This window comes from Schistocerca cancellata, chromosome 1 (genome assembly GCF_023864275.1).
Source record: "Schistocerca cancellata isolate TAMUIC-IGC-003103 chromosome 1, iqSchCanc2.1, whole genome shotgun sequence".
NCBI classification, from domain to species: domain Eukaryota; kingdom Metazoa; phylum Arthropoda; class Insecta; order Orthoptera; family Acrididae; genus Schistocerca; species Schistocerca cancellata.
In genome coordinates, this window is record NC_064626.1 from 689,479,661 (window position 1) to 689,493,078 (window position 13,418).

The 13,418-nt window shown below is 38.6% G+C and overlaps 1 protein-coding gene across 1 annotated transcript in view; it reads right to left on the bottom strand.

Moving 5' to 3' along the window:
* The window catches only part of LOC126184376 (serrate RNA effector molecule homolog), a 200,230-nt gene that overhangs the window by 121,815 nt on the left and 64,997 nt on the right, over positions 1–13,418 (bottom strand). Inside the window, exon 5 of the mRNA XM_049926764.1 lies at positions 4,764–4,940. Within this exon, the coding sequence (XP_049782721.1) occupies positions 4,764–4,940 (177 nt within the window). The remainder of the gene's footprint in view (positions 1–4,763; positions 4,941–13,418) is intronic.

The following is a 13,418-nucleotide window of genomic DNA, read 5'->3' on the forward strand; positions in this document are numbered from 1 at the left end:
CAAGAGGGTACATGACAACCCCACCATGACGGACTGGCTATCGCGCTGGATTTTGGGTGCCGAAATGGTCCAGAATTGTTGTGGGCACGAAGGATGGGACGGCACAGGAGACGAGAAGCAGGCAACCCATAAGACGTTGGGTGCAAAGCCCACTACACAATAAGTAGCATTCAAGAGCTTGGTGCACAATGGACAAACAAAAAACACCACATAAGGCATCCTTCCCCAATTGGCACGCACTAGCAACAGAAATTTGGAGAAGGTGGAGGTCAACTCTGAGAGCGGACCATCACAAAAACGCCGAAATGTTGGAACTCCTTTTAGTCGCCTCTTACGACAGGCAGGAATAGCGTGGTCCTATTTGAACCCCTGGACCCACAGGGGGCTCATGGTTGGCGGCATGTACAGATTCACATCAAACCGATAACACATAACCTTGGCCTTCCCTGAGAAGATATCTCCCTCCAAAGCCAGAATAAAGGTGCTGGTATTGGTGTGGTTGTCCTTGCGACTTTTCTGCACACATCAAACACCCCCTGATTCCAGATTAGCATGGAGTTCATCAGTTTGAAGGATGAGGTCCCTATGAAAAATGCCTCCCAGGACCATTTCAGAGACAGGAGAGCCTGTTGCAAAGATGATCACAAGTACAAAGAGCTGCAGACTGGGTGGCAGAAGAAGCTTTGATAAACTTGGCTTCCATATTTTCCACAAAAAATAGTAGATCTGTTGTGGTGAATGTGTCTCCGTCCGTCCTAGTATAGACCACATAGCAGAGAAAGTGTTTCGCCCCAAGCCAGCGAGCCTGGGCTCCTCTCAGGATGTTGCCAGGGAAGGAAAGGCTGCAGGGTCATACGAAGCACCATTCAGTGATCAGTTACCACTCTAGGCAATGGCCGTAGGAGAATGGCCACATTTCCTGAGTTTGACATGCTTCACGAGCAAAGCATCCACTCTGATACCGCCCACTCCGATCAAGGGTTGTCCCTATGGGTGCCACCCAGCCACAGCAAGGTCCGTCTGGCATGGAAGTCATTTCCGGGAGTTACAGTGCTCCAAAATGACAAGCAACCACTTCTAGGCACACATGGGAAGAAAACAGCTCAAATATCAGAAGTGTGATCCCTGTGTTGACAAAAGGCTCAGCCAGATGAGTACATGACAGCCCCGCCATATGGACTGGATATACATGCTGCTGACCTAGCGTAGCGGGGGAGGGGGTTACGGCAGAGGAGGAGGGGGTAAAGAGGGGGAGGGGGGAGGGAAGAATCCACACTGTAGATGCTAGGAAGGGTGTTTTTCCCCAAATGGCTCACACTCCAGACAGAACATTTAGCAGTGGAGGTCAAATCCCAAAAACGGACAAAACAACCCAAAAAAGGATGAAGGAGAAAAGGCAAGAGAAACAAAACCACAAGGAATACAGGAAACCTTGTGGATAGTCAAGTTAACAGAAGTAAGAACATGAAGAGGTGTAGGAGAGGGTGGGGAAGAAGTGAGGACAGGATGAAAGGGCACTGGGAAGAAAATGTAGCCTGGAAAGGAAGAATGGACTGCAACAGCTCAGGGCCCTGTGGGCGCCATGCACAAACTCGTGAAGGAACTGTCAGCCACTGAGAGAGACACACAGAGAGAGAGAGAGAGAGAGAGAGAGAGAGAGAGAGAGAGAGAGAGAGAGTGTATGTGTGTGTGCGCGCGTGCGCACACGCGTCAGGGGGATGGAGGGTGGGCTATTATCAGGAGGTACAGAGGTATGCACAGGACAGAGCAGCATGAAGAAAGCTGCATTAAACCTAGCTTCAGACTGAAGAACACAAGAAACAACACTGTCAATGAGAATCAATTGTGAACTGTACACTCATACATCTACATTTCTCAACCGAATCACGGCTGTTATTTACATCAATGATAAATTGCTAGAATTTACTGTTCTTACAGCAAACTGAATAACAGAAAGATGTTATGCGCTTGGCTTCTTAGTGCGGAATCAACAGAAATGTGTCCACTTCAGACTAACAGAACACTGTGCTTCATCCTTCTTTTCAAGTCTTGAAAATCAACAGTGTTGTTACACAGTAGCTGCTTTAATGCCTATTGAATCTTGTTTTTCGTTCATTATCCTTCATTTTGGATGTTCTGCAGAAATGTATGCTGTTGCTGACTATTTGTCCATTTGTAACGTCCATTCAGTTTTGACTACATTTACATTTGAGCAAAGTACAGTTTAAATGTGGTAAATGTTCATCAAAGTCCAGGTACAAGAGATGTATTCCCACAGCTGGCAGCACGATGAAATTCACTGCCTCCTCGCCACTATCCTTCTCACATTCAGGCACTCTGCTGCCACAGCATCCCATCACACACCGTTATGAAATCATCAAATTAAGTCTGTGTGTAACCTGAAATACCAAAGCCTCCTCTGCTAATGTAAGAGAACCCTTATATTAAGCTATTGCATAACGTCAAAACACTGAGTTCATAACCAAACCTTGATTTGTGAATGTAAGAAGAGCCAATATTTTTCGAATGACAAATTTGGGAAAAAATCCCTTCTTACAGTCGAGTAAATGCGGTATCAGTGTCACCAGTAACATGATACATTTAGCAGGCAAAGTAATTACGCTTTCAATGACTCCCCCAGTGAGAGAACAGTGAGGTAAATATGAGCACGTACTTTTAAAGAGAAATCCTCCAAAGCTGAAATAGTTAAAAACCATCATTAAATTTGCATTTTAACTATTTTAATATTTAGTGTCGTCAAAAATAGAGATTATGTTTGCAGCAAAGATACATAAGATAAACATAAAATAAGGGAATACAACCACGCACCTACACCAGGTCGATGCGTGGAGCGCAGTAGCACACAATAGAAAACAGCATTCGCACTAGCTCTTTTTCTAAGAGTACACTCATTCACACACACAAAACCACACAGACACCAAAATGCACATTCCTGTGGCCACATTATTCCCGGGGCCATGGGAGCATGCATTTGGGTGTCTGTGTGGTTGTGTGTGTTAATGTGTGTACTTCTGCTACAAAAAAAGAGTTAGTTCTCAAAAGTCAGTGTGAACCCTGATTTCTGTTGTGTTATTGTACCCCATGCATCAATCCATTGTAGGTGAGTGACTGCCTTTCCCTTATTTTACATACTGCCCCATCCACGAATTTCCATTACAGTTAAATGCCAAGTTATGTTTTGTTAGCTACTACAATTTTTTAGAGACTTTATTCCTAAAAGTCTACTGTTTCTTCAGTCCAACATTAATTTTCGAAACAAATTTCCCTCACATGAATCTACTTCTGTTGACACTGTTCCACTGCAATGGCAATCCATACACAATGTGTACTGACTAATTTCAACAAACCATTCAACAATTGTCAAACTAATTTTATATGTCTTCTATTTTGCAGCCTTAGCAATGAGTGGCAAGACTTTCTGACACAAAATTGAAGAATATCGTGTGACTGCATCCTTCCACAGTTTCAAATTATAAAGATAAATGTGTGTATAAATGTAAGTGCACTCTTTGTCATTTTCTTTAATTTTTTTATGCATAGAGGTGTGACTTGTTGGCTATGTTGACCTCACATCAAATATAAAGGTAGAAGGATCGACCCAGTGTTTGGCTGCAGATTTTTTCCTACATTTAACAGAAATGCTGTTGGGAGAGTGTAAGAGTGCTTTCTAAAGATAAATTGAACTATCCTAACTCATACAAAAGATTATTTGCCAAAATATTCAAATCTTAATTCTTCCTCTGAAAATGACAAATAATGATCAGCTCTCTCTTGAAATAGGTACCAAATGTAAACTGTATTAAATGAATGTAACACTGTTTTGAGCAATGAAATCAAAGTTCGCAAGTAAGTAACTTGGCATCAACAAGTGAGACAGTGGTCACAAACCACAAGAAAAACTTATTTTCTTTCTTCATTCACACCTTTAACACCCTTCACCACTTGATGCCTCTACATCTACCAGATGGGATTCATTGGTACAAAATGCAATATGAAATTTAATAGAAGAAATGTGCCTAAAAAGTTATGCTATTCAGTAAGCATAGCAAAACCCCTCTCCCAAAATTGCCGTTCAGAAGGATAATGTCTCACAGTAAGTTACAAGTGACTGGTAATAGTTATTTTCCCGAACAGTAAACTGGAACACGACAACTATCGCAAGATTGCTTCCATCCATATTCTAAACTATTCGCTAACTATTGGACTGCCCATAAAACAGCTGAGTTCTTCAAGGCACAGTGTAAATGTGTACCATAGCAAAATATCTAATATAATTAAAAAAGTTATGAAAACACATTGTCACTTTAGAATAAATTTAACTGCATACAAAGTAAATATGAACAACATACTTTCTTTTTAACGTGTTTTGTCCTGGACAGCATACATACTATATCTATTATCTGCTAATTTGTAACATAGGCTGCAACAAATTAATGAGATCAAACAGCATCGTAACAAAATACTTATATGCACAATCTGCAGTGCAGTTACACTAATTAAGAGAAAACACAAAAAGACAAAATTAAATGAATTAATGACTAGATATTTCCATCTCAGAAAACTTTGTGTTATACACATATTTATATATAAAAAGGGGGGACACACTTTTCTTTCCAAGTTAATACCCCTGAAATAAAGGTCACAAGGTTAAACAAGAACTTTCTCATTTCTACTGTGCAATGATATCTGCATCAGATCAAGATATTCAAATTCATGAATGACTGTCGTAAAAGTAAAATTACCATTCTTCTTCTTTATGTGCCACAAAGAATTCATTTAGTTGCTGTCTCTTGAATTCTAACTTGTATTCATTGTACTTCCTGATAGCTTCTTCATCTGTTATATTGTCATCCTGGGTTTGCAGGTATGCTTTGAATGACATCATTGGAGGCTGTGTCTCAATGGACTGCATATCACGGCTGCAAATTTTTAAAAATTCTAGGTTTGTATTTTTTTCCATATAGATAAATTAATTTTCTTAAAAATGTCCAAATAACAGGTTTTCAAAATCCATTAAGGAATGTATTTGTTACTAATTATACTTCCGATCAGTACCAGTTAAATATAAACAAAAAATCGTTAGTTATGATGAACACTTCATTATCATCTCCAACATGCGCTACACAAAATTAGCTACTTCTTGTTAATGATGTCAGACTATCACTGTTGTAACATTAAAATATATGTTTTGAATATAAAATTTTGCTTTTGAAACTTTTATAATCTGTACTGAATATGAACCAGAACAAGAAGACTGTCGTCCTTTCAAACCTATTCTTTTAAAAACCACCCCCCCCCCACACACACACACACACACTTATTACACAAATGAAGGGGCAAAAAAGTTAAATAAAATTCAAGAAGTTGGAAAAGGCACTACTATCCACCTCAACATGTTTCTTCGCCTATATCAGATCATGAAGCATTGTACAATGGAAGCGAGTTAATTTTCATAACAAAATGATTACTCCACCACATTCAGCTCAATAAATTTCATTTCAGGCTTAATTATGTTAAAAGTGAGCTATCTCTGTGAAATGTATTAGCCACTGAAACACACGAATGGAAATAAGGCCATGTTAACTTCAGTGTGCTACAATGCACAAATTTTCCACATGAAACTGCCTCCAAAAATCAATGCACACTCTGGAATCTCACGCTTCAGAAGTAGTACAAGTAAGCTGAGTGGGGCTGCTTGAGAAATGATTACCGTGGGTGAGCAATGAATGAGCATTCATCCCTAGAGTGCACTCCTGGGCTTCAAAATAAGTGTAACGCCCCTTGATACAACACCAAGTGCTGTCAGTAAACCAAGTTTATGAACAGAACATCATAAGAAACTGGATATATTTATGTGCTGCCTGCTGAAGAGATGAACTGCAAAGCCAAAAATGTTTTGCAACAATCCTATAGTAGTTTGAATTTTTACTGTCAGCACAAAAATAAATTATGAAGCCCTCCAAAAATACACATTTTCACTACCTTTCCTCCTCCTCCACCGATCAGGTTTGTGTTCAGAGCTGATACTATGTACTTTGTAACACAACCATTAATGAATTTAAACTTTCTGAAATTGGGATGGAAAATGCAATTTTTACTTCAATTAACAAATTATCAGTTGTCTAAATCATTTATCACAAGCTACATTGACGCAAAAAGTTTTAAATCCTTTGCTTCATGATGGCCCATTCTAATTTTTAAAAAGGATACTTTCTGTGAAACTATATTCCAAAGCAATAGGATTCTTTTTGGAAAATCAACATTAAACATAAGTATATGGGACAGTGCCCCATCCAAAAACCAGTGTTTTACCAACTGGATATGCAGCAGACAGCAGCTAATGTCTATTATGAGTAGAGATGGGCAGTCCGCTCCTGAACAGATTCAAAGAACCAGATCTTTCTAAAGAGTGGATGACGTATTATTTGGAAAAAATGAGTGGTAGCTCAGTGATTTCAAAATGCGTCTCTGGTGGCTTCATAATGAATGGGATGGAAATTCTGTGCTAGGCTGCTACAAAGGCACACCACGCCACATGCTTACAAAAATGTTACAAAAGCTACAAAAAATATGTTGTAGACCTGTATATGTGTGGATCAGCATACCTTATTAGTAGCTTTCCCCATCCATGGAGATAAATAACAAAAGCTCCATTCCCCCCCCCCAATTTATTGGCTATCAGGCAGTACCAATTCAGCCATTTCAATAGTAATGCTAATTAGGATGATATGAAAGTAAGTACAAGATAACAGCCAGTCCATGAATGGAAAAAATCTTCTACCCAGGTGGGAATCGAACCTGGGTCCCAACACTTCACAATCCACTGCGTCGACCATGCAGCTGCTGATGCAAATGATACCGAAGTTCTTCAGAATGATACATTAAGGCAGAAAACACTTCCAGCATCATGTTTCCACTCTTGATTTCAAAAGAATCTCTCTAATTTCAGAAGTTCAACAAATGTTTACATACTTAGTGTGTTGTTACTTCTTATCTTTTGACTTACCACTGCACACGGAATATGCTGCCAAAAACCATAAAAGCTGCAGTCTTCAGCCAATGTATGGTTGGAGTGTATCACAAAGTGATACAAGCATCACTCCCCCCCCCCCCCCCCCCCCACCCTCCAACAGCTCAGCACTCCCCACCACTCTCACCAATTGGACTGCAGGCCGTCTCACTAGCTCACTGCTCTCCACCACTCTCAGGGATCAGATTGCAAGGTAGCTCACAAGATCACTGCTTCCCATCACTCTTACAGATCAGAATGCAAACTAGCTCACTGCTCCCCACCACTCTCGTAGACAAGATAGCATGTAGCAGACCACACAGCGACTTGAGGTGTCAATCTTGTTTGCACTCTTGGCACAGTGATACAGCTTGGCAACTCATTTTTCTGATTGAGTACTTCTCCATCTGAGTTCAGCTCTTTATTCTTTGTATCCTTATTTGATTTGTTTAGTCATCATTGTCTTGTCTTGTCTTGTCGTTCTTCTGTTTTCTTGTTGTGTGGGTGGTCTTTTTAGGTGTACTATTGTGTGTTCCTCTATGACTGCTACATTTATAGTTGCTGCTGTTGGTGTGTCAGTAGCCTTTATGAGAGCTTTAATTACTTTGGATGAATAGGATACTAAATATAACAGTATGTATAACAGATAATTATTTTAACATACAAGATATCCATGCATAATGTTGTCTCAGGAGGAATGGTCAATATCCAGAGACACAACAGGAATGGTCATTCGAAGTAAAACACTATATCTGGACATATGCACTATTCCAAATGGTTTCTGAGATGGAACATATTTAAAGTTACTTTTGTACATTTTTCTTGAATAACACAAAATCCGTAGCCTCTAGCAAAAACTATGTGCAGTACAAAATTAAATTACATTAAATTTCCTTTACAAAGGTCCTATTGATTTTTACTCAAGGACTAATAGGTTGCGTGAAGAGAGAGAGAGAATACTGAAAATCTTGCACTCTGTACATGCGCTGAGGTGCAGACTTGATAGACCACGTGTCCTATACCAAATTATTTGTCTCAACTTCGAATACACTACTATGATACATTGTAAACAATGATAGTGTACTGAAAAATAAAGAAAATAAGTAACAATGTACACTAATAATTTTCTATCTTGGAAACCATTCACATTAGTGCATCTGACCAAATGAAGTTTTTTTGCTTTAAACAGTCTTTCCTGTCATATCTCTGAATAATTACCTTTCATCCAGTGACAAGCTGTATATTCATTCACTTAACCTGAATAGATTAATGCTTTTATGCTTTTAGGAGCTCTCTTACACTGGACCAGAGTTTTATATGTAATTACAGTTACTTAAAAAATCATAACATTTTTAATATGATATCTCTTAGTCTTCTCTCTGCATGTACAAGGCGTTTGCCTGTTACGCTTTCTTAGCTGAAATTGTCGATATCCCTCAGTCTTCCTAAATATCTTCTGCCAGTTGAGTAATAATTATCATCAATTTTGGTAATCCGCTGTCTTCCACTCTCATGACGTAATCCTTCCAGTTGCTTCTGTATTCTTTAATCTGCCCATTTAGGTTTTTTACTTTTAGTTTTTTTCTGATGTCTACATTCACTCTACTCTTCTTGGCAATCGGATCTCTAGTGCTTATATTCTGACGGATATGATGTTTGTGGTGCATCCTCCAAGCAAAAGCTTCGAATTCTAGGGAACAGTACCGTATTTACTCGAATCTAAGCCGTGCTTTTTTTCCGGTTTTTGTAATCCAAAAAACCACCTGCGGCTTAGAATCGAGTGCAAAGTAAGCGGAAGTTCTGTAAAATGTTGGTAGGTGCCGCCACAAGTAACTTTTGCCGTCGAATATATGTAGCGCTACAAAAGCATGCTTTGCAGGCACAAAGATAAATACTGGTGCCAAAACCTCTGCGTCAGTAAATAAATTTAAAAAAAAAGAAAAAAGGTGGAAGACGAGCTTTTTTCTCCGCCCCGAGTTTCGACCACTGCATTTTCATACATTATCCAACGAAGTAAATACAAATTCCGTATTGTTCATTTTCGAATGTAGCAGCCTTTCAATGTACTACGAAAATCCGACTGGCAAGACTATTTGGGATGTTTGTCAATATGGCCAACTCTACGTTCTGAATTTTTTCCTACCTGTGACAAGAGATGGTTGCTAATAGGAACTTTTATGAATTGTGAATCACATGCAGTATTCTCTTCATCATAAGAATAATACGAATATAAACATTTTGCCATGTATTCTTTTGTGTTTGCTGCTACTTCATTTAAATCCTGTCTGCCTAATAAACTACGAAACTAGAGTGAGACAACAGCAATCGCGGAAGAATATACATACCATGCCATGTTTATATTAGTATTATTCTTACGCCGATTAGAGATACAGTCAGAAGTGAAGCACGACAACTGACTAGATTTTTAAATCTAAGATGACTAATTTCTGTGCAGAAGGTAATGTACTAAAGAGGCATCTGGAAAGATATTCAAACGGAGAAAAATTTTTGCTAAACTCTCCTTCACAACATCTTCTATCACACGCAGTCTATTATTTGGTTCTTGTTGATCATTATCAAAGAAAGCAGCAGTGTAAGTAACAACAAATTGCAGTCTCTTGCCATTGTTTCACTAATGAGACGATTTTATTTATTTATTTATTTTTATTTATTTATTTATTTTCAATTGGAAGTGGCGGTAGCGCGTACAAAAGCAAGCCATGCCGCGAGCGGCGACAGGTCGTAAACACTCACTATCAGAATGCGACAAACAATGCGTGACACAGTACAATGATGCATTTTCAGCTTAGAGTGACGAAACACCTATAACAAAGTAACGGCACTTATCAGATCAAAGAAAAATAAGCAATCAATTCAACCCAGACGAAGCACGTGAAAAAGGAAGGGTACCCGTATAAATATGGATGGAGCGCCTGACGCATAGCAATGGCTACCTGGTAAAGCTTAACTGCTAAGCTTACAACTCGAACCAAACTATTGTAGCTGTATCGCCATTCATTCGACCTAAATTGTATCTCATATTACAATGGACCAACTTTGTTTCGATTTGGAGGTGCGGCCTAAAACTTTTCTCTACCCTTGAATTTCGAATCTCAAATTTCAGGTGCGGCTTAGATTCGGGAAAAATTTTTTTCCTTGATTTCGAGTGTCATTTTTCAGATGCGGCTTAGATTCGAGTAAATACGGTAGTTATTATGAGCAATAGTGGATCAATAATAAGCTTCACCATTTGTCTAGGGGACAGTAGTTGTTATGAGCAATAGTGGATCAATAATAAGCTTGACCATTTGGACGCGATGTTGTCCTGTTCAGTAAATGCTGAGCTGAAGGATTTTTCAACAGCATTGTCAGCTCAGGAAAGAATTTTTTGCGGCTACTGCCATTTACCTTCATGAAATAAATAGTAAGTCTATGTTTTGTTTACATTTCAATGAAGGTTATCACTAAAGCCAAGTTCTCGTTTAGTTCCTTGGTGAGGAAAATGGGATCAGCTACAGCTTCTACTTTGCGTGCTGCTCCCTAGAACACACAAGATTTTCCGTAGAGAATCTGGTCTTTATGTTTTAGATTGATGTATTGGCATGTCTTAGTTATCATTTCTCTCACACTGACTGACTCTGTTTGCTTTGTGCTTGTAATCAACTCTATTTTCAAAGGTACAAGGCCATTTGTAAGTCCGACGTGCAGTGCTTCCGAGATTCATTAACTACTTTATCTCCTGCATTAGCCAAGGTGCAGGTTTTCCCTTCATGTTTCCAGTCTTTGGGGGAGCGTATTTAATGTGTAATATAGTTAGTTTGGTAGTAAATCCATGGAGTTGGTCTTTCATGTCCAGGAATGGTATGGAAATCATCTCCCAAATTATCTCTTGTGGCTCTGCTACAAGTTCAGGTACACTGATACACTTAAAAGTCTCTGTATGTTGTCACAGTTTCTTCCTTTCATATTTTAGAGGAAGTCAGTCATCAAATGATGATGTGATATTCCAGGTACAAATTTTACTGCTTGTGAATTTTGTGTAAAATATATGTATGAGGGCGTGACTATAAGCTGAATTATGGGTAGGTACAAGCTGACATACTGTTACATTTGATGAAGAAACTGCACACTTGAATTTCACAGTTAAGAGTCAGAATACTTATGTTAGTGGTCCTAGCATTATATGTATGCTCCTAAGTTGAATCAAATTTTGGAAGGTCAATTTTGAAACAGGCTATCCTGCCTACTTTTGGAAGTCTGTAGAAGATGCAGATTAGACAAATTTTCTTAAGGGATTTGATATTTATGAAGATGTATCTGACTTGTTCGTCTTCATTACTATTGTACGTATGTAGCACTGTCGGTAATAAGTCAAAACTTTTGTTTGCCACTACTGCCCCACCTTATCTGTTCTTTCTGTGGTGTCTTGGGACAATGGAGTCTACATTTAAGGAACTGGAGGCCATGCTTGGCTTGAGCCAGCTGTCCACATTCATTAGATGAAAGACATGAATGTCAATATTCTGAAATATATGGAGGAGTTTGTCAAAATGAGTTGAAAGTGATGGCCAACTATGTTCTACAGTAACAGTTTGTAGCTCCTAAACCACAGACTTTAGAATTCATTTGCACTGCTTTTTTTCCAGCCTTTATCTGCACCGTTATCCTGCCATCTCTCGTTCACACACGATGTAGCCCAAATTGGGGTATCACATTATTGAACATTTTCATCTTTCAGTGGTGAAATCGTCGCATATTGTCAGGCTTGTCTTTACGAGTTTCTTAATAGCTCTGACTATTTCAGACCTTTTCATATATCATACAAATTTCACAATTGTGGCTCTAGGTTTCGCAGATCACAACTTCCTTCATCCTACTCTGTAACTTCTGATTATAGAACATGCTGCATGTGTATTTGCTCTCACTTTAAGCTTTTACAATTTAAAATGGCTACGTTAATAGCAAATATTTTAATTTTACCAGTGTACTTTTCAGTGCTGCACAATATGTCATCCACATTGCTTCGCCTAGAAGAATTACGAGCAATGTTCAGTACCATTTTACCAAAATGGAAGGAGAAGGAAAATACTGCTATTAACAGCAGATAATTGTCATGGCTTCTGGCTCATCATCAATCCTGATGACATCTAAAATCAAAGATCCTACAGTACCTCTGGAACAGTGTTGGTCAGGAAGCCAATCAAGATCCCATCAGTCAGTGCAGAAATTCAAAAAATCATTTCTTCTGAATTGTCCTCACTGACATCTGCTTCCATCTCGGAAGAAGATATCCTCAGAGAAAGGCACATGAGTCTTTAGCAGTATGCAGCCCATCAGTGTCATCAGGTGCTGGATCTAGTCCTGATTTATTTCCTTTTGTAGTGTCCTCACCCTCAAGTGCTTTTCATTTACAACACCCAGTAAGTAAATTTTTCAACATTAAAAAGACGCTCACATTAAATAAAAGTAGGACATAAGACTTACAGCTTTTAAAAATGATTTTCAGATAATACTATTCAATAACAGACACACAGCAGAAAACATCTCAAACTGGGTAAAGTCTTTTATCCCAAATACAATATCAATTTTAAAGTTACTTCCATAATAACAGAAAATGCGTCAAACATGAAATTAACTGTCATGCTTCTGAAACTTCCACATATCCCGACCGACTGAAAGTGAAACAAGATGTCCAAACCACACGGAACTCTACTTACGAAATATTGCAAACACGTACTTTAAATAAAGATCCCATAATTTCTTTCCTTGCTATTTGAAGTGTAAAATCGATCACCTTAAACTTAAAAGGTACAGACTGGGAGATAATGTGACATGCTTTACATATTTTTAAAGTTTTTGATGAGGTAACCAAAGAGATGTCCTCAGAGATGAGTGTCTCGCTTTCAAAAATTGAGATCTTGCCAAAAATTAAACGAATTGATTAGTCAGGCAATGTTATTGGACCCCGATCCAAAGGCAAGGATTTTCAAAAAAAATCAGGACTATTGCATGAAGGCTACTGCAGGAATGAAAGCATTTGTTATTCAAGAAGAAAAAAACAGAGCTCATTTCTAAACCAATTACAACCATGGCACATGAGACTACTTCAATCTGGGACAAGTTCAATGAAACTATTGGTCAGCTTCTGGCAAGTCACAACCCAGAAAGTGCTTCAATTGTCAAACTGGACAAATATTTAGTGGAGGGATATTTTCCTTCAGCACTGTATCAATTGGTTCTAAAAGTGTTATGTATCACGGCAACATCAGTGGCCCGTGAACAAATATTTTCAAAAGCGGGACAAATATGCCCTGAGGAGTGGGAGAGACTCACATCTCCTAAAATGTGTCAAATACTATTTATAAATGACAATATTGATTAATTTTTC